Source organism: Gambusia affinis, linkage group LG13 (assembly GCF_019740435.1).
Source record: "Gambusia affinis linkage group LG13, SWU_Gaff_1.0, whole genome shotgun sequence".
NCBI classification, from domain to species: Eukaryota; Metazoa; Chordata; class Actinopteri; order Cyprinodontiformes; family Poeciliidae; genus Gambusia; species Gambusia affinis.
The window spans coordinates 4,977,187-5,000,059 of NC_057880.1; the positions used below are offsets into that span (position 1 = coordinate 4,977,187).

Genomic DNA, 22,873 nt, shown 5'->3' on the forward strand with positions numbered 1-22,873 from the left:
AGAGTAATGTGGGGAACTACTTCTGTCTGTCATGAGGAGGAAAAAGCTAAACAGGAATGCAAAGCACTAGACTACTGGTCTGTCTGCTTTCCGTCCTTCACCTGTGGTCAGATTAATGAATCATAATATATAAAAACAACAAGAGCCCAAACACAAAAGGCAAAGGGATTTTCTCCATAGTGTGACTGAATTTCTCCAGAGAAATAAGATCACACAGCTCATTTGAGACACTTTCAAGAGTCTGTGTTTGACATATTTATTCTTCAGGACATAGCTACCTAGCTTACACACTTTCGGTCTCCTAGTTACTCTTGCAAGAATGTAAGAGGAGAAGTCATAGCTTAAAAATAGATTTCAAATTCCTGATGAATCTAATAGGCTACTGAAATAAGCAGCGAATTCCCCTTACTCTGAAAGCTCCTGATTATACAAAAAGGTGTTTCCAGAATCTTATGTTATTGTTTGAAAATTATTTTTGACCTATTTAGAACACTTCAGTTCATTCATGTTAGCTCCTTAGCGATAAGTATGCTTTCACCGTGGGCCACACAAACTCCACTGTGGCGGTGATCAGTTGACTTTGAGTGGCTACACCTGGCCAACAGTATTAAGTTTCAGTTGCTTCCTGAAGCTATATAAATGTTAGCGGCAGCTCGCGCGCGCATGTGCATGTGCTCCTCCCAGGCGTGCGCGCGAGCGCTCGCGGCAGTCTCCTTTGAAACGACTGAAAGTTTGTCTACGGACGTTGTCCAGCCGTTATCGAGGGGAGGCGAGCAGAGGGGAACAGGGAGACACCAAAAAGCGCAAGAGACGACAGCGGAGAGACTTGTGGATTAATTTTACCCCCCTCGCCATTTTTAGAAGACTTTCTGTAGATAAACAACGGCGGAAACCTGGTGAGTTAACCAGTTTTGCTCTTCTAAGCGTTGGGGATTACTTCATAACGAGTCTTACGCCGCTGACAGTAGTTAACTACCCTGTTCTTCACAGTTCACCCTTTAAAGAAGGCTTCCGTAAGCAGAAGTTACTAAACCTATAAGCAAGATTAATGGTTATATATCAACTCCGTTTTGCTATATTACAGCAACTTAGCAAAAGAAGACAACTTGGAACACGCGGATAAGATGAAAATTGAAGTCACATTGTGAAAACATCTGACTTGGTTTCTAACGTGGTGTAAAACTGGATCTAATTCTCTTTTGCCGCATTTCAAAGATTGAACCAAAAACTTTGTCGTCTAACTCGACTTTTTATTTATTTATTTATTTATTTCACAAATCCAAGAATGGAAGTTTCTATAATTTCATGAGTCCGTTTGCGAGGATTTTGTTCAGGGACCTGTGTGTCGTCTCTATAGTGACACTGCTGAGGCAGAAATATACCGTAGTCACGCTTGGCGAGCATCTTGAGTCTGCTTTGCCTAGTATCTGTTTGCCACGAAATGAAGCCAGTTACCGAAGTTATCCGGTTATTGAGTAACAACACACAGTAAAGACTGCATACAGAGCAACAAGCAAACGGAATGTTGACAAAAAGACCATTTTTATGGTTTTTCTGTAAGAAACCTTTGATGGATACTTTGTAGATTTTGGGATTTTTTTTTTTGAGTCTTACTTGACATCATGAAATATTTTACACTACTCCCAAATGTGTAAAAGTGTAGTTGGTGGGCATCAGTTGTTGCTTTTGTTAAAATGAGCACAGTGGAAAACAAGACTATTTTTTTGTCAGCTCTTGGTCGTCACCCTTCTATGAAATTTTATTTTATAGTACAAGTAATCATGTAATATTTTTTGTTCAGTTTAGATACTTGGGTCTAAACTTGTTTCTCATGATATTTCCTATTACCAAGGAACTTCATTCTTCATATTACCAAGTTCTTTGGTAATATGAAGTAACTTCCACCTGGTTTGGTGTTTCAAGAGTGCAGGTCTTTTTGTTGCTACATCGTTTTGTTTTTACGAAATCTGTATATAGGTTTGTACCACTATTTTGTTTTAGCAAAGAAATACACAGTCAGTACCAGGTTGTTGTGCATGAAAGGATTTGTTTGTTGGTGTAAAATGGAAGTAGTAGAGGACAAAATTTGCGTTTCAAAATGCTAAAGGAAAGAATCTGTCCAGAGCAAGACATTTCTGTCTCCTGGATACATTTTATTTTGTGAATCATCCAGATGCTAAAATTGAACTTTCTTGACTTGTTTGTTAACCTGGAGCAGGTCAAAACTTAAAATAATCTAGCCTTATGAAAGGATTGGACTAACTGTTTGTGACTGGTTTGGAGAAAGTAGAAATATGTGTATGTGAGATGATTTTTTTTATTTATTTTTTTTTTAACTGGAAGTATTAGTTTCTGAAAGCATATTCTTCACTTTGGTCAACTTTTAACTTTGTCCGTGAACTGGAACCTGTACACTGATGGGACCTTGAGAAAGGTATTTTCAGAAATGCTCTATCTAATACAGTTCACACTCAGGTACTTTCTACTTTAGTTTAGAGTGAAGCATTTTATCAGCTGGAATAATATTTTATTATTCAACCTTCAGAACATTTAACATCAGGCCAAATGCCGTCTTTTTTCCTGTGCATAGTTTGGATTACCTCTGTAGAGAATAAAATCCTTATCTAACCTGTAGTGGGTTTCCAGCTGAGGTGTAAAGTGTTTTAACTAAATGACACTGCTAACATAAGGCTGCCTTTTTCCTCTAGCTTTATTTTTTAGATGTATAATTTCTCATCTGATTTTAAGGTCATTAATTTCAGTCCTTCTTAAATGGGGAGTCTTGGTGATACCCATGGGTGCTGCCAATTATATTGAAATCTCATTAGGTCTGTACTATATTCACTTTCTCATTAACACAGATATCTATACTTTGCCGTTTTATGCAAACTGCAGCATAATCGTTTTAGTCCTAGTTAATAAATTGTAATATATTTTCTCAAGCAATATGCATAGAAATGAATAATTATTTTAATCATAGCTGTCTTCTGTTTTTTTTATCTTATTTTTGCAACCATGACGTAACGTTTAATATGAAATTTTGATTCAGTTTTACAAAAGAAACATTAGCACAAATATCAAAGGTGGGTCAGTTATTAATAATACAGACTGAGCTGTGCTTGGTTCACATGTATTTTTGATTGTCCTGTGTATCAAATTGCCATCAAAATATCAGTATGCAATATTGTTTTCACAAAAGGACTTCTTGGATGTTATATTTGATGGCTTGTTATAATTTAGTGTTTGTTTTTCATACTCTGAAAATTTGTCTGTAGCTGCATTTCCATTAAAGAAAGTGTGCAAAACCTTGTTGATATTATGCTAATGTAAAAAAAATAATAATAATAATAATAAAATTTTCAAATACTATTAAATAAGAAACAGAGTTAAAAATCTCACAGGAATAAGTTTGTTCATGTGATAACATTGAAAAACATGCTGCGCCATCATCACCGTCTTACCACTTCCTGTTGTCGTCTTTGTCATTTCTGCCAGCAGGGACAGCTGGTTGCTGATCACAAATTATCAAAAGACTTCAGTGTTTTTTTGGAGGGGGGGGGGTTACGATAACAAATTTAAGCAAATCTGTTATCGTAATTCAGATTTCTGCAGTTTCACTGATACTGGAAACACAGATGCTGATGCCAACGTTTGATTACTGCAAATTCACTTTAATGGCATCAAGTTGCCAAATCAAATTCATGCTTCATTTTTACAACTGAAGATAACATGTACTCGATTGTGCTACAAAATGACACAATGTGCTTTGAAAACAAATAATATCATCCCATTAATGTGGCACCAAGGTAAATGTTGGCATGCAGCAAAGATGTTGGTGTTTGATCAGGAAACAAATATCTTTTTCCTTATAAAAACATGTGACTTGTTCACATGATGTATTGCATCATCCTGATTATGTGTCTTTGTGGTTAAAACATGCAGGATTTGACTGTTGTATTGTTCTCTTTGGGGAACTGAACACACCCCTCTGTAGGGATGTTCCTGTAATTTAATATTGACACCACCCTGAACGTTTGCAAAGAGATTTGTTTAAGGTTTTCTTAAATGTCTGTCCGCTGTACTGGGGATAAAGTCTGAGGAACTTTGTGTGGATATATGGTTTACATACATTGACGAAAGAGCAGTAAAATCTGTATAGAATCTGACCAATAAATGGTTGTTGCATAATTGTAGCCATGTCTAGGCTCTTCCTCAGTCTGGTTCAGGCTTCCTGTTCTCAGTTCCTGAGGATGTGCACGGTCTGTTCAGCTAATAATGGCTCACAAAGGCAATAATCTTACAAGGCCCAACAGAGACATTAAAGTAAATGGACAGCAAGCTACAGCAAAGAAACATCAACTATTTACTGGAAGTGACCACCATGATGCTTGTTACAACAGTATTTTACAACTCGATACACCTTTAGCGTAAAGAGCGTCCAAGCAGCTGTCATCATTCTGCTGTTCTGCTTGGCTGAAAGCATTGTTTGACTCCACGTTTTGGTTTCTGGTTTCACACAGAAGTTTGATTTGTTCTGTGCTTTTCATTCTTATTAACATGTTGTTAAAACAGTCGGGCTGCAAAATAGCAGCTGTCTTTTCCTCGCAGTCACTGCAGTGTTGAAGTGTTTTTCCCCCTTACAGTTTAAATCCCATCTCGAACATGGACCTTAAAGCTATACATGTTTGGGCAAGGTGAGAGTTAATTGATTCAATTGATAATACATAAACTAAAAGCTGGAGTATAGACATTTTTTATAAACGTATTTGTGAACCTGCCTCTTTATTATTACATTGAATATAATTTCAGGTTTTTGTAAAACTTTGGAAAGTGAGCTACTATTGTTAGAAGTTAATTTTCTAAGCTACAGAAAAGTTATTGTGACGGATGCTCAAATGTGAAAAATTGGACTGATGCTGATATCCGATAGATTTACCAATATTTTATCTTCTTTTTTTTATCCGTTTACTCTATTAATCGATGGAATACTCGATTACTAATATATTCAATTACAACAGCCCTACTCTGAAGTGTTTCAAATAATCAAACATGACAAATATTGTAAAAAAAAAAACATAACCATAACCAGAGTACCTGCAAAAACAGTTTTTTTAATATCATGAATAAAAATACAGAATTTGTGGTCTATCAGAAAATCCCGCAGGAGAAAGTTCAACTGTCAGTACAGGAAGGTGTACACAGTCACACTTTCAAAAAGCAGGACGAAAAATAGTAATAAGGACACATGTGAATGAAACACTGTTTTGGAGTAGCTGTGCCAAAGTCTGGACTTGAATCCAACTGGGATATTGAACAAAGGATGACCATAAACATGCCATTAAACTCAGAAATCCTCCAACATGGCTGAGAGTGGGCAAAATGCCTCAAGACTCGAGTTATCCCAAACCTTTGAGCTCAGTCGTTGTTGTTAAGGGAGAAACCACAACATCAGGTTTCAGCTATTAAAAGTTTCTTTCCATCGAACTAGTTTGATCTGAAATATCTATTCAGTTTCCAATTTTGTAAAAACGAAGCTCACACCTCTGTAATGTGTTGCTGTTTTTCTTTTTCGGTTTGTGTTCATCTATTTAAACCTCGGTTGGTTGATTTTGACTAATTGTGCTCCAGTTAACTCAGTTTTATTTGTAAAACGATGACTTGTTGACACGCCTGGTTTACCACTATCTGTTTTAGGGTTAAATTGCGTTGAGGGCAAGTAAATGACACGCATCAAAGGGAGAGGTGACCTTTAGACTGGGGAGTCAGAGTCACAAGTATTTGTTGATAATGAGAAACTCTTTTCTATTTTAGGGTGATGTACATTGAAGTGACATCATTGGTGACTCACTGTTTTGTGGTGATGGTCGCCTTAATTTATTCCTCCCTAACATCCTGTTACTTTGAAACAAATATAAAGAAGTCAAATAGTCACTAATCTAAGCAGCTGTTCCTGTGTTTTGTAGCTTCCTGTCAAATAAAGACAAAGTGAATAAACATAGTAATTAATCCCACTTGTCTGACGAAAGCCAAAACAGACATTAGGTTTTTTTGTGAATACTGTTTTACGTTAGATGTTTGTTGGCCAGACTGTGTCGCAGTTATCCCCTCTTCACTTGCAGCCTGCAGGCTATTTTTGGAGCTCTTGACTTTGCACCATGTCACTATTATTATTCACTAAAACTAAAACTCTGTCCTCCTCTTGACCACTCCCGCTCCCATGTAATGCTCAAAATACCTCTCACAATCTCAATTAGGCATTTACATCATGCGTTTGTATGAGGTGAGGCAGAACTCGTAGTTTAAATAAATTAAAATGACTCTAGCAAATTCTCTCAGCTTTAGTTCCTTCTAATTTTGACTAGGATTATCTAATATTTTGATTTAAAAAAATTTTACCTCTGTGTTTTTGTTTTTTTTTTGTTTTGTTTTTTTATGAAACCAATTATAGTTTCTCTTTGTATATAATTTTTAGACCTCTTTTGGATATGCAGTGTTATCAGCAGTGCTTAAAATTTAGCATTTTTCTCATATTTTGGTGAAAATTGTTCTTTGTTTATTTTGTTTAGTTTTTTTCCCTCATGGTATTGGAGGATGTCAGTCTAAAGTTCAGTGGGTAATTTTAGAAGGCGACCATTTGTAGTAAATCAGTAATATAAAAATAGATGCTCTTAAAATGAGTGATTTATAAAAAAAAAAAAAATAGAGAAAATCTGCCTATATATAAAGCTCAGGATATTAACACGATAAGCAAAAGCTCTTTGTTTTCTACTTGGTCGTATGCAAATGAAGACGCTTTGCTTACTTTTGCATGTTGTAACTTTAACATCGGGTGTCCGTCTTCGGGCCATTTGCTTTTCTCTACGCAACTTTACTGCATGCACAATGTTGGGACGCAGTTTATGACGTTAACTGCTAGAAAACAAAAATTACAAAAACAAATAGTGACCATTATCAATCAGCTGCTACTGGATATCCTCAAATAGATATACTAGTTTTTAAAAAGTTTAGACTTCTTTTTAGTTGACATTAACAGTGCATCGATTTATTGGAGCTGATTTTCCTAATTTTGGGTGATTGGTAATCGGCTGATACTTGCATGTGAAGCCGATTTTTACCCTCCGCTCTTATTTACCTCAGCAAAGGTCTAAATATCAACTGCTTTATTTTTCTACTCTCCCGTGAGAAATGTTTTGACTGACAGGCCAGGTGATGTCTGCATGTCTGCAGTTAACAATAATCAACTTGACAACTTTCCTGCTACATTTAGCGACATTTCAGACAAAAAATTGGTATTAGCTACAGTTAGTATCAGCAGGTCAGGCTTATTAAAGATCGGTGATTGGCCAGAACACTGCACCCCTAATTGACATGGTTTTTTAACGTTTAAAGTTAACTTACTTTCCATTTTTGCAGTCTTGTCAAATGAACACAACTACCGGTATTAGTAGCTTGTGTTGCATACTTACACTTGATTTTGCTTATTTGCTAAAAGCTTGCAAGAAATTTGCAAAAGAAATTTTTTTTTTAATAGAGATCCAGCTACTAATCTCTGCTGTAAGGTACCTGGAGACAGTGGTACACAACACATGTGAGAAACACAAAGTTAACTACAAACAGGAGCTTTGCAGTTGACTTGTAGTCCCCAGTTGGAGCTTGTTGGATATGGAAAAAATCTGCAGAGGCGGAGTTAAATATTAGCTTTAACAATTTGAAATGTTTGCCCTTATGGTCAATAATTTCTCAAAAATATCAATGCAGTTGAAGTTGCGTGACTCTTTGGTTCATGTGGCTGGTTAGGCGTGCTTTATCTGCACTCTGCAAAAACTAAACTTGTTCCAGCGAAGTGCACAGGCCTCAGAACCAGTGATGCCTTATCTGCAACCCTCATACAACGGTTGGCGGTATGAGCTTGTTTGCGTCCTTCACCTCGGTCTCTTAGAGATGCTTTATTGCTGTGATGCTGACAGGGACCCACGATAACCAAACACATGGCAAACAGAGATCTCGAATAATATTCTCTAGTGAAGGTAAATATGTACTACCTGCTGTTGGCATGAAATAATGCACACCAACAACACGCAGCATTATCCTCGGAAAACTAGGGCACATGGTTGGTTGTTACAAAATTAAGTTTTGCAACTTAACTTTAGTTAAGATACAAAAATTCAAAGGTGCATGAGGAGGAATCTAATTTCAGAGTAATAGTGTTTGAGACCAGCAGACTAGTGCAGGGCGGCGCTATTAGTGCGCATCCCCTCCCACCCCGTCTAATGCATCAACTATAAACCTAGCTTAGTCTGTCTTTACTGCCAATGTTCCCGGTTTGTAAAAAGAAAAGGAAAAAAAAAAAAACTCTACAGAAAGCAAACAAAGCTTAGCCTGGAGGGTGTGGGAAGAGCAAATAAAGCCTGGTCATGTAAACCTGAACAATGAAATAGTTGAATCAAACTCGTTCCTACTGTTCATTTTTCCATTTCAATCTTTTGACCTCAGATTAAAATTGAAAGGATGTTTTTTGTATCAGATTAAAAAGAAAAAACTTAAAAAAATTTTTTTATTTGTGGTTATCAATAGAAAATGGAAGGAGAGAATGAATAACGGACAGCAAAAGAAAAAAACCCACTTTTTTTTTTATTTTGCCGTCACAAATATGATAACCTAGATTAAACTTAACTATATGTAACTGAGTATGGAGCTGTATTTATTATTAGATTAAATTGACCTTGTTTGTAAAGTGCATAAACTACATTTTTGTGAATAAGCGTTAAGTGAACTTTGCATTCATAGCTGCATCTCGGTGTTTCGGGTTTGTTCTGTGGACATGCTTTAGAGAAAATGTCAAAGTTTGACCTGAAGATCCAAAATTGTTTGCATAAACATACTAAAATTGCTGCAGATCTGCACGTATTAACTTTTCTAAAGAAGTGAAACTCAGAAACAGCTCTAACCTTCAGTGAAAAATATGACTCTTTAAACAACTGAAAATGAATGGGAACGTTTATTAGGCCTGAATAGTCTGCTTTCTGTTTTGACAAGAGCACCTGAGACACTGTTTCTATTAAACGCAGCAATCAATCTTTTCACTCCAATAACACGCTGTACAACATTACGAGTCGTGTCTGTTTCAGATTATGGATTTGCTGCATAATGTAAGATTTTGATAGGTTTTCATCTCCCTGCTGGCGAGCCGTCGGGATGTTTACCCACATATGGAGAGGCTTCTGCAGTATATTGATTTAATTTAGCAGAAATCTGATTTTCAACAATTAAGATGGAAGATTAGAGCAGCGTCTCTACCCAGAGAGAACATCCCGGATAGAGCTGATCATGTTAAATGGACATGATCAATGGCTATCTAATGCATCCTCCAGGTTGGGATGGTCAAATGGTCAATGCCCGCTAAACCTGTCACAATAAGCAATAAATCGATGAATAAATGAATCAAAACAAGCTTGATAATTTCCATTTGCATGATTGTTTTGTTTGCGTGTCTCTCTCTCTCTCTCTACCACCAAGTCTTCGGACTGGTGGATTGATCTCAATTAGCCCAATTACTTGAGAAAGCTTGGAAAAGATGATCACCTTCTGTTGCATATAACATTTTTGTTAGCAGAGTTTAATCTAGAAGTTGTAGGTTTGTCCTAATTTATTTAATTCAATCTTGAATTGTGGTTTGGGGAGCCACACAAAATCAGTCCAGGGGCCACAAAAGGCCCTTGGACTCCACTCTGAACACCTTCGCTCTAAAGATTAACACTGATAAACCGTATCTTATTTTAATTCTCTCCGAAGACTTTGTTGAAACATACATGAATAGGATACGTGCAAAATAAGGTAGCTTTCAAAACTAATTTTATTTTGTTTGTGTTTTTGTTTTTAGGTTTAATCCCGCTCATCTGGTCCTTCCCAACCTTCCTACTTTTTCCCCATTGGCTCTTGTTCCCAGAGGGCAGAGATAAGGATGGGGTAAGACAGCGGAGACTAAACGCCAAGACAACGCCAGCTGAAGAGGCACACTCACCTGCACTGGTAAGATCACCCATTGTGTCTGTTAATGCATCTCTTTGGCAGAACAGGTGTTTCCTAAAGTTAATTTAAATCTGAACATTAATGCCGGGAGGGGATTATTTACTGTTAAATGGGAAGCTCGGGTGTTTGCTCAGTCTTCAGCCTGCCATTGTTCCCAGCACACATACAGGTGTGATGCCTCGTCTGCATTCAAACTAATCGTAGCATGAAGTGATTCGTTGGTGACACGTCTATAAAGCAATCGCAAACTAACCAAGCACCTTGTTGTAGCATGTAAGCTAGTATACGACAAACCTGACAGAGTATTTTATTATCATTTTAACCTCTGGCATAAAAGCCAAACAATGAGGGGATTTTATTACACCATCAATGATTATCAATGGAAATAATTGTAACAATTGATTACTTGACTTGTTCCCTTTTCTTTTGGATCTTAACAAGCAGCTGAAGCAGAAAACCTGTCCAGGAAGGTTGAACTGTAAATAAAGTTAAATTATTAGTCATGTAATTGACTAATATTTCTGCAGAATTTTGATTGTTTAAAGAATTACAAACTCTTAGAAGAAAATTTGGTGTTGCTGCTTTCAACAATGGTGGGACTATTTGACCTGAACGAGGGAGTCTCGTTGGGAAGATTCCTCTAAAGCATGGTGCTTGGACCAAATATTAGCATTTTTTTTTTAAATTCTTATTACTATTATTCATTTTTTTCTTAATTATGGTATTCTGCCAGATCCCATGGAGTTTTTTTGTTTTGTTTTGATTTAGTGCCAAAATACTGAAGGGGAGAGCGTTTACAAATGCAGGCCATTAATCATTTAAAAGGTAGAATATTGTCACCTTCAGTTTGCATCCATCTGTTCTTTCCGTCACTCTAAATGATTGCCAGACTGGTTGTTCTGGTCAATGACTGGCTTGTTAATCGTTTAATATGCTGATGATTCAGTCATACTACTGCTCTACAATGCTGCTCTCCAACATTGTAGATCATGACTAATACAGGAGTTACTTTGCTGCTTTAGGGAACATTGGAACAACAATTTTGTTCCTTTTATGATGATTCCTTTGACTACAGAGATGTTTTTATATGCACTTTTAAATAATGGGGACCAATTAGGCAATTATTTTAGCAATTGATTAATCGATTATTCTGACAATTATTTGGATACAAAAAAACTGACATTCTCCAGATTTTTCATTTAACCACTTAAGGCTCCTTTGCACAATATTAGAAATATATTAAAAGATTCAAATAAACAATTAAATTCCCCTTTTAAATCAGAATAAGAAACATTTTTGCCTAAAATGCAGCAATTTTTCACTGTATGTTTGGCAATTTTTTCTGAAATAAAAATGGACAAGGAGAGCAGTGACAAACATCTGTACTGTGATCATTGAAGAATTTCCTGATGTACAGTACAGACCAAATGTTTGGACACACTTTCTAATTGAATTCAATGAGAAGATGTGTCCAATCTTTTGGTCTGTACTGTATGTTTAAACTGCAACAGCAATGAAGTGTGAAATTTAAAAGTATGTTTGCACTTTGAAAAAAAGGCCCACATTTTTCTGTTCATGTAACTTCTAGCTGAGGTAAGCTTGTTCTTTTGATATCAACTTTCTCATGTTGGTAATCCAGCAGCCTTGCTTTTATTAACAAGCCAGCCTCCTCTCCCACTCATTTCCCCGAAGTCCTTTTGTCTGTGTGGGATGCACTCGACAGGAAAGCATAATTATCCAGGAGGAAAAGACAGGAAAATGAGTCACCAGAAGAGAGCTTGTTTATGCTTGTCTCCAGCGGTAATCTGATACCGATTAAACCTTTGCTGTACACGTCTTTCCAGTCATGTTATATTTGAGTGAAAATCAAGGGGAGAAGTGTCATGCACAGTTGTTGCTAGGAATCTGAGAGTGCAACATAATACACAGGCAGGAAGTATTCAGGCAGTGAGCCAGAAGATGGTGAACCCACTGGTACATTTTAATTGGTCTAACTCTCTATTCAACCATTACTAATCTTTTTAATATTATTATTAAACTAGAAAGCAGTATCATTATGTATGTCTAAGATGACTGTATATTAAATGTGGCCCAGTTTTAGTTTAGCCAGTTTGAAAGATTTGGTTGCTTTTGGTAGATTTCCTTCAGTTTCACTATTCTGAAAGTTTTCCAATCTTAATACCTTTTCTTCCAACCGTATTGAAATATTTGCAGTTTTTCTTTCAGTCTGAAACCTGTTGAAGTTCCCATTGTCATGTTCATAATGACATTTTAAAAAAAATTCTAAAATGATTATTTCAATTATCGATTCATCTCAGTTGATCTGATTAATCGACTAATTTAGTAATCGATTAACGGTCAACAAATTTAGTAATGGATTAATTAATTGGAGCATACCAACTCAAAAATGTCATTTGCTGAAAGAACATAGTCAGAATAGTAACGAAGCCAAAACTGTGCAAAACATATATTTTGTGTTTATATGTTTGTGTTTACAGATGAACATTTGTAAGTATGTTCATCTGGATCAAATTTACTAAAAGAAACATTATTGTATTTTGGACAATAAAATTGTTTTCCTTTTTAAAATTGAACTTTTAATTTTATTGTATTTCTAATATTAAGTAAAAAAGTTAAGAATTTTAAATGAGTGGTTAAATTAAAAAAAATTTAATCAGAATTATTAATCAGAATACTCTATCACTAAATTGTTCATCACAGCCCTAGTTTATAGTCCAAAAATCTGAGATAGTTTAATGACAGTTTTTTGTGTGTATTTTGTTTTATTTGTATATTTGTATAGCTTGCATGCTTTCTTTCCATCTTAGTTTGCATGTCAGACACTAAATTCTAACCAATTTGTCCATTTTAAATATTTTTGCTTCCATATTTTTGTTTCATGTGGATCTGCAGCAAGCATAAGGCAAAACAAAACCTGCAGGAACTTTACTGCTGGGTCGTCAAGATTCTCCCTAAATGACTTGACCTGTGAATATTTTTAAGATAAATAACTAGAAAACTGACTGGTTTGTGTTCTATGCTGGACCGTTTCCTCCAGTCTTTGAATGTACGCCTGACCAGTTGTTCTCAAAAACGTCTGTCTCTCTGGAAGCCGAGATGTGTGTAAACATCTTTGTGAGCCAAATGATTGGGGGGGATAAGGAAGCATTAGGAGCTAAATGTACAGATGGAGTTAATAAACTTTTGGTTTAGTAAAACAGGCTTACACCACCACACTAAAGTCTGTTTGAGAAAGAAGCCAATACTAGTTTCTATGTACTCCAGCATTAGAGTGCTTTCCATTCACCTTGATTGGCAAGCAATGTTGATGTTAAAATAAGCTAATGAGAAGTTTACACCCAAAGAATAAAAACACACACAGCTTCTTTTTTTTTAATGTCACTGTCCAACCTATATCAAGAAAAGTTTGTTCTTATTTAACATAAGTTAAATGACCAAAATAATTTGCATTTGCTAAATGACACAATAATGAGAGAATATGTCAAATTTTTATATTAATGTCAAAATCTATCACCTTAGCACTGTATGACGTGGGTCATGTGTTTTGAGTTTTCTTCCACAATAGTTTCCTGGAATTCTGTTTTCTTGATTTCATTATTGTGGCTTTTTGCAAATGGAAATTATTTTAGTCATTCTGATCACCATAGCGGTTTGGTAAACTCTAAGGATGTCTTTATTTGGAATATGTGACCTTCTGGTTTCAGTTGTAAATGAGTGTTTCCTGTAATGAAGTTTAGTAGTAAGTGTAAAAGCAATGAAAAGTCTTGGCTAAATCTTTTTCTGTGGAGCTGATGTGCAATCAGGCGATTCTGTTCACATCACTCCATCAATGGATAACTGGAAGCATGGCAGCACTTTTACTCACTCAGTTATATTCCACCAAACTGTGATAACATGGATATTTCTGGATATTTCTGTCACAACAGCTGTTTTGACCTCTATAATGGTACGTTCACACCAAACTCTCCTCGTGTGTCAAAAACGCATCTGACGCTTCAAGTTCGACGCGTATGCACTTTTGGTGCGTTCACAACGAACTCGTTTTGAGCATCGAGCACGTCTGGCTTACAATCAAAGTCTATGTGGAGCGTCGGACAAGTTGGATGCGCTCCAAATGGTTCAAATTGCCCCGCACTCGAAATGTGCCGCAACGGCCCTCGGATGCAAATCAGACGCACCTGACGCTCAAAACACGTTTGGAGTGAACGCACCATTAGGCTGGGCTGGTCCCTATCTCATAGGTTCAGTAAGGGATAGGCAGGGCACACCCTTGATTCATCGCCAGTCCCTCACAGGTGCCAACAGAGACGCAGAACAAGCAGGCAAGCATTTTGATAACGTGCAGCTGTCATTCTGCTTTCGGTTTATAGCGAACATGGAACCAGATGTCTCTGGATACCCTTAAAAAAATTTACTGAAGAAAGAAAAATTCAATTTCAAAAAAGGTCTTAAAAAAAAGTTGCCTGAATGCAATATTTCCAGTAAACAATGATGCTGTCTTGAGATCTTTTTCAAGTATCATGCAAGTTCACTCACTTAAAAATCTGTTAACTTGTATCTTCTTTCTTTCTTTTTTTTTTAATAGAGATTTATTGTACATTAGAGTACAAGATACAGTGCATGGGTAAAAAAAACAACAGAAAATGTTGTGTTTTAATGAATGATTAACTTTGTGTGAGAGAGAGTGAATAAGCAATAATGTTGATACGAATGACATCAGTATGTGGAGCAATTAAACAAGTAATAATAATGGCCATTATAATAATACATCAATAAGTTATCTGAGAATTAGGTAAATGTAGACATACAATGGATCAATTAATAGTAAATACATTATTTCTACCAGGTGGAGTTTGTTATATTGCATACAGGAACTGCATGGGATGGGAAAGGAAAGAATAATGCAGAAAAGGGGAACAAGAAGAGAGAAAAAAAGGGCAGGGCAAAAACGGCAATAATAATGCAGAAATCATGTAATTTATAGTATAAGTGTGGGACGAATTAATTTCACAAATGATATTTTGTGTACAGAAGATCTACTTGTCATTTTGAAGAAATCGGTAAACTTTTATTATTTAAAAAACATTTCTTTAAATTCTGAAGAAGCATTTTTTTTGTGTTTCGAGAGATGTGGTTTTCAAACCTACCAGTCTTGTATTTAATCCTCCTACAGTGTTTTGTCATGGTCAGATAGTGGAGGCTGGGGCAATAGTCAGTCTGAGAGTTCCCAAAACCACATAAAAAAAACCTTGTAAAAGTCTTTGGGGGTCCATCCAATTTCTTAAGACCCCAGGAGAGTTGTTGGGGTTGGAAGAGAACATGTGTTGTTTGTACATTTTGATTTCTCACCATTTGCCTTTTTATACATTGAAGTTGCTTCTGCATATTTTCTTCCTTAAACTAAACGGTTTTTTGATGCTGTGAGTTTGCCCCAACTGATCACAGTTCTGTTCCCGTTTCTGTAGGTGGCGTCCAGTGGAAGACTGCCATGGCGTTGCTGCGCTGGAACCTAAAGCTTATGGTGACACTGATGATGGTCAACCTCTTTATCTTCATCCTCATCTCCCGTAACAGCAGCACAGACAAAGATGTCCGTCGGAAGCCCACTGTTCCCACCGATCCATTCTGGACCAAGCTGGCCCCTAGCTCCCCTTACTGGAACCGCCAGCAGCAGATTATGGACCTTCAGCACAATCCCATCATCACCTTGAACTCCAGCATTGCAGACTTGCCCGACTGGCTCAACGACACTAGTTTACCTTCCGACTCCTGCCAGCCCAACCTCGGGGTCAGAACTCAGGTTAAAGACTACAACTCTTTACCGAACCGCTTCAAGGACTTTCTGCTCTACATGCGCTGCCGGTCCTACCCCATCCTCATGGACCAGCCCGACATCTGTAACGACCCCCCTTTCCTGCTCCTCGCCGTCAAGTCCCTGGCGTCGCACTTTGACCGACGTCAGGCCATCCGCCAATCCTGGGGCTCAGCTGGCATCGTCGCCAACATGACTGTGGTCACTGTCTTCCTTCTAGGGAACGCCACAGCTGTGGACCACCACCCAGATCTTTCCGAGATGCTGCAATACGAGAGTCAACGACACAAAGACATAGTGCAGTGGGACTTTAGAGACTCCTTCTTTAACCTGACGGTCAAGGAGCTCCTCTTCTTGGAGTGGATCCAGACCCGTTGCCCTGGCGCCCGCTACATCTTCAAGGGCGACGACGACGTCTTTGTCAACACCTACCGTATCCTGGACTTTCTCAAGGGCCTATCAGGGGCCAAAGCCAGGGATCTGTTTGTGGGTGATGTGATCACCAACGCGGGGCCCCACCGGGACAAGAAGGTCAAGTACTTCATCCCAGAGAGCATGTACACTGGAATGTACCCGCCATATGCAGGAGGAGGGGGCTACCTATACTCCGGAGACCTCGCCGCCCGCCTGCATAATGTCTCGCAACACGTGGCACTCTACCCCATCGACGATGTCTACACCGGGATGTGCCTCCGGAAGCTTGGGCTTGCACCGGACAAACACAAAGGATTCCGGACCTTTAACATAGAGGTGAAGTACCGGTCAAACCCATGCGCATACAAGAGTCTGATGCTGGTTCACCCCAGGACGCCGCAGGAGATGATCCAGATCTGGTCCTGGCTCAACCGACCTGACCTCACCTGCCAGTAATCAGACCGAAGGGACCCAGCTGGCTCGGTTTGGCCCCAAAAAGTGACATGCTTTGGGGTTTTTTTTATCTTGAACAGGGTCATGACTTAAACATTGGCAGCTTTAAGTTAAGACTACATAAAGTTGTGGGAGAATGGGAGACTATTTTGAATTCCTCTAATTCTGCTAGCTTAGCTTCTTTCAAAGTGAATGTCTTCAAAAATGGATATTTATGTCACAGCTATTTATAAAGGCTTTATACTGCTTAAACACTGTGTCAACTCCACAATGGAGGGTCTCAATGCTGTATTAATGTGGAGAAAGTTCTAGGAAGTATTGGTGGGAAAAAAAAAAGCACCAAACAAACAACTGGGTTCACCGGCTAGAAAAGACGATCCCGGGCAACACTTTTGTAGTTTTTTGTATTTATTTCCTTGAAGCTTAAACTGTGCTGCTATTGCCATCATCCTCCCTGAAGTATTTACATGTGACACTCCAAGCAGAGCTTCAGCATGACTTTTATTAGTATGTCTTTTTAAATGAGTCACTTATCTGATCAAAAAGAGTTGTTACAGAAATCCATTGGCTTTTCTTTCACTTTTTTTTTTTCTTTTTTTTTTGTGGATGTTGTTACAGCAGACTGGGTCTCTGGATAAAATGGTGACCTGGTTCTATTTCGCTCAGCAGGAAAGAAGGTGAGCTGGAGAAATCCAAGGGTCAAAAACAACCTGGATGTGAATTTCATTGGAGATTGGGTTTTTATTTATGAGTGGATAATTAGTGCTAAATCTTCCCCCAGAACGTCTGACAAAAGATGATTACGTATCCATCCCATCACAAAGCTGATGCTGAAATGTTTACTGGTTGATTTATTTACTTTTTTCTTTTTTCTAAAATGATCCAGATTCATTTTAGGTGGAAACTACTATCTTATCAGCTTTAGAGTTGGTGTTTTTTCCTGCTTAATTTTTTTTTGTAGGAATGCTGCATTTTGTTTTGATGATGTTCATTACAGATATTTCGAAAGTAGAAGAAATGCACAGTGCACAACATGTTTATGCAGATACAAATGTTTTTATCTGTTAGGATTCTGATAAGAAATGTCTGAAATGTCCTTTTTAGTCTGAAGCTGATCCTATCTTTTCAGACCTCACGTTATTTTCCGTTAGAGAGGCTCCCCCTGCTGGTCAGGGTGACAAACTAAGGCTTGTCAGTGCTTTATGTGCAAACTGATGTCTCTAGATTAGAACTCTTTTTGTCTTTACCCTCAGAGTCCATATTTACTCTGTTGCTTCTTAGATTCCCCGCACAGCAGTCGCCTGTGATTGTCTACTTTAAAATATTAAAACACTAAAACGAGCTAAAGAATCAACAGCCACTCAATTCATACTTCAAAAATAGTAAGTAAAAAACATTTTTTAATCAGTAATTGGTTAAATTCTCTCTCTGAACACAGTTGGTGGCTACTTGACATGTTTACTTGGTGTCCTATTCATACATTTTAGCAAATTTCTGTGACTGTTCTGTTTTTTTTTTGTTTTTTTGTTTAGTTTTTTCTTTCATGCTCTCTAGTTGGATTACATCTTGCTTTTACCTTATGTTGCTCTTTCCTTTTCCTCAGACTCGCCTCAGATAGTCCAGTTGAATGTTTCCAAATTAAAGAGTTTTCACATCATCCTTGCTTTTCTAAAACTCAGTTTTTCCACTTGTCACACAGTCAAAATCGCACAGCGGTCCAAAATGAGCACCAAACCAGATGTACTTGTACTGTATGTGTGGGGATGTTCTTCAGTCGTGTTAATTAAGCTTGTTTTAAGCAAATTATTTAATTTTCAATAAAGGTATTTTTTGTATGGTGATCTGTTATTTAAAAGAAATAAAATAAAGGTTTTTGCCGTGAAAACGGTCGTTAGGACAGCTTTGGTTTTAGAGATATTAAAAGTTATCACTTTTACAGATGATGTCACCGTCCCCCCCATATTGCTCCAAAACAACATGCTAGTTGCTTAAGCAAATAAAGTTGTTGATCATTTTGTCCAGGGTCTTAAATATAGAGTGTTACAAAGAACATAAGATAAGCGTTGTCGTCAATTTTATTGCCGAGTGCTTTTACACGGACATGCCGGGTAAATTGTAAATAAAGTAAAAACAAAACGTCAATACTTAGTATTGCAATATTCAATGAATGCAAACTTAAACATAGATTTTGGAGATTGACTTGACTAACCGGTTATAAGGCAAAGTTTACTCTTAGAACATTTCATAATATAATCAATCAAATTTTATAGCACATTTCAGCAGCAAGGCATTTCAAAGTGCTTTACATCAAATCAAATACAATGCAACATAGAATCAACAATAAAAACAACATCAAGTCAGATTCCATCAATAAATTTGTAATTGATTAAGTTTCAAATACAACTCTAAACAAGTGGGTTTTTAGTTGAGATTTAAAGGAAGTCAGTGTTTCAGCTGTTTTACAGTTTTCTGGAAGTTTGTTCCAGATTTTTGATGCATTGATGCTAAATGCTGCTTCTCCTCATTTGGTTCTGGGGATGCAGAGCAGACCAGAACCAGAAGACCTGAGAGGTCTGGAAGGTTGATACAACAGCAGATATTTAATATATTGTGGTGCTAAACCATTCAGTGATTTATAAACTAACAGTATTTTAAAGTCTATTCTTTGAGCCACAGGGAGCCAGTGGAGGGACTTTAAAACTGGTATGTGCTCTATCGTCCTGGTTTTAGTGAGAACACGAACAGCAGCATCCTGGATCAGCTGCAGCTGTTTGATTGATTTGTTGGACAGACCTGTGAAGACGCCGTTACAATAATCAATACGACTGAAGATAAAGGCATGGATGAGTTTCTCTAGATCTGGCTGAGACATTAGTCCTTTAATCCTGGAAATGTTCTTCAGGATATACAAGGCCGACTTTGTAACTGTCTTTATATGGCTCTGAAGGTTCAGGTCAGAGTCCATCACTACTCCCAGGTTTTGGGCCTGATCGCTGGTTTTTAGTTGTAATAACTGAAGCTGTGCACTGACTCTAGATCGTTCATCTTTAGGTCCAAAAATAACTTCAGTTTTGTTTTTGTTCAGCTGGAGAAAGTTTTGGCACATCCACACATTTATCTGTTCTAAGCATCTGTTCAGTGATTGGATGGGTTCAAAGGTCACCTGGTGGCATCGTAATGTAGAGCTGTGTGTCATCTACATAGTTATGGTAGCTAATATTATTTCCTGTTATAACCTGAGCTAGTGGGAGCATATAAATATTGAGTAAGAGGGGTCCTAGGATTGAACCTTGGGGTACCCCACATGTGACCTTTGACCTCTTTGATGAGAAATTTCCAATTGAAACAAAGAAATCCCTGTTCTTTATGTAAGATTCAAACCAGTTAAGCACTGGACTGGAGAGTCCGACCCAACTCTCCAATCGATTCAGTAATATGCCATGGACAACAGTGTCAAAAGCTGCACTGAGGTCCAACAGAACCAGCACTGTGGTTCTCCCACAGTCCGTATTTATATGGATGTCATTGAACACTTTTACGAGGGCAGTTTCTGTGCTGTGGTGAGACCGGAAACCAGACTGGAAGGAGCAGTTGGTTATTGTTAGAAAGCTATTTAACTGTTTAAACAGCTTTTTCAATAACTTTGCTGATGAATGGGAGGTTGGAGATCGGTCTGTAATTCTGCACTAGTGATTTGTAAACATCGGCATTCAAATATCACCGTTCAGCAAAACACAGCTAGCATTTGGCTGTATCAAATTATATATTTATTGGGGCCTGCCCATATGCAGGGGAAGGCATGAATAGAATGCCTCTTTATTATTATTATTCTTAACTTCTTCTTCCGCAGCCGTTAATGCGGCTCGTACCGCTTCTTAGGACTACAAATACGCATCACTGTAGTTCTAACTATGGTGGAACACTCAGTTGAAACAGAGGACTGAGCAGGCCTTTAGAACTACTTGTGTTTTGGCCTACTGAAATTTTCAAAATAAAAGCCTTGAATATTTTTACATCAGGCAATTGCTCTTTTGAGCATTATACAAATAATTTAACCCAATCACTGTTACACATTGGATTAGTTTGGCCATTTGAAATGAATCATTAGCATTAGCCTTTGACCTAATTATAATAAAAAGGACTACAAAAATGCCATATATGTAGTTCTAACTAACACTCAGTTAAAACAGAGGGCAGAGCTTCCATTTAGAACTACTGGCTGTTTAGGCCTGTAAATAATAGGATTTAACCCAAACACTGTTAGACATTGGATTAGTGTGGGCATTTAATATGAAGCTTATCTTTTTTTTTTTTTCAAAATAAAAGCCTTTATATTCCAGGGAATGCAGGTTAATGCATAATATAATATAATTTAATTGTTATATATATTATGCATATATTATAATGCATAATATATGCATAATATATTATAGAATATAATGCATATTACATAATATGCATTATATTCTTCTCTCAGTCTAGAGAACTGCCTTCTCTAGACTGAGCGAATACTGAAATGAATTTTATTTTGGTTTCAATCCCCAGGCCAGGGATCGAACCCAAAATAAAAGCCTCAACATTCCCATCAGGCTAGTGCACCGCCGCAGCCAGTGCAATATTAGCCTGCATTATCTTTTTCTCTCAGGTTAGGGAACTTAGCATTAGCCTTTTACCTTAAATAAGCTATTAGCTATTTATCTTACTTATTAGCCATGCTTAGTGTACTGAATGAAGTAGGTCAATAACAGACAAAATGCTAGTGATGCCCTACATGCTACTGACAGGATTTAGGATTACATTAGCATTTTGTCTAATTTTAGCTTATACAGTCATTTTATCATGCTGAATAGTGCAAGTCCATGTTAGTAGCCAGTCTGTCACAGGGCAGCACAGAGACATACAAGACACACAACCATTCACACACCCACACACTCCCACCTAGGGAGAATTTAGAGAGACCAATTAACCTGACAGTCATGTTTTTGGACTGTGGGAGGAAGCCGGAGAACCCGGAGAGAACCCACCATGCACAGGGAGAACATGCAAACTCCATGCAGAAAGACCCCGGGCCAGGAATCGAACCCAGGACCTTCTTGCTGCAAGGCAACAGCTCTACAAACTGCACCTCTGTGCAGCCCCTTCCTTTTGACTACAATTTACCTAAACCTAGCATAATTGTGACACAGCGCCTGCTTATGTACATGTGACAAATGCGGTTCAGTTTACCTTTTAACAATAAAATATTAAAGCCATGAGAAAAAACATCGAGTTTGATGCTTCCTGGTCCAAATAATGAATATAGTCAGATTCCAGTGTTTTTAGGTGAGATTTCACTCTTTGTAGTTTGTCCACAGAAAAGGTTTGTGTATATACTGAGGGTGTAGAGCTGGTCCACTGTTCCATGACCGTGAAAACCACACTGCTCTTCTTGAATCCAGGGTTATACTATCCGACGGACCCTCCTCTCCAGGACCCCTGAATAGACCTTGCCAGGGAGGCTTAAGAGTGTGAACCCCCTGTAATTGGAGCACACCCTCCGGTCCCCTTTTTGAACAGGGGGACCACCATCCCAGTCTGCCAATCCAGGGGAACTGCCCCCGATGTCCATGCGATATTGAAGAGTCGCGTTAGCCAACACAACCCTACAACATCCAGAGCCTTAAGGAGCTCTGGATGGATCTCATCCACCCCCGCAGCTCAGCCACCGAGAAGTTTTTTTGACCACCTCGGTGACCTCGTCCATGAGATTGGAGAACCCAACCCAGAGTCTCCAGGCTCAGCTTCCACAATGGAAGGCATGTCGGTGGGATTGAGGAGGTCTTCGAAGTACTCTGCCCACCGTCCCACAACGCCCAGAGTTGAGGTCAGCAGCACACTATAGACAGTGTTGGTGCTGTACTGCTTACCCCTCCTGAGACGCTGGATGGTGGATCAGAATCGCCTCGAAGCCGTGCGGAAGTCTTTCACCATGGTGTCTCCAAACTCCTCCCACGTCCGAGTTTTTCCTTCAGCAACCAGCCCGGCCACATGACGCTGCACCCGCCGGTACCGATCAGCTGCATCCGGAGTCCAACAGGCCAAAAAGGCCCGATAGGACTCCTTCAGCCTGACGGCATCCCTCACCGAAGGTCTCCACCAACAGGT

At 38.2% G+C, this 22,873-nt stretch overlaps 1 protein-coding gene across 1 annotated transcript; it reads left to right on the top strand.

Annotated features, from left to right (window-relative positions):
• The first annotated feature begins 579 nt into the window (after nt 1-579).
• LOC122842222 (N-acetyllactosaminide beta-1,3-N-acetylglucosaminyltransferase 2-like) lies at nt 580-18,564 on the top strand. Its single transcript, XM_044135884.1, has 3 exons — nt 580-896; nt 9,881-10,029; nt 15,516-18,564. Exon 3 carries the CDS (start codon nt 15,539-15,541, stop codon nt 16,730-16,732), a length of 1,194 nt encoding a protein of 397 aa, XP_043991819.1. The 5' UTR covers nt 580-896; nt 9,881-10,029; nt 15,516-15,538; the 3' UTR covers nt 16,733-18,564.
• Nucleotides 18,565-22,873: the final 4,309 nt, after the last annotated feature.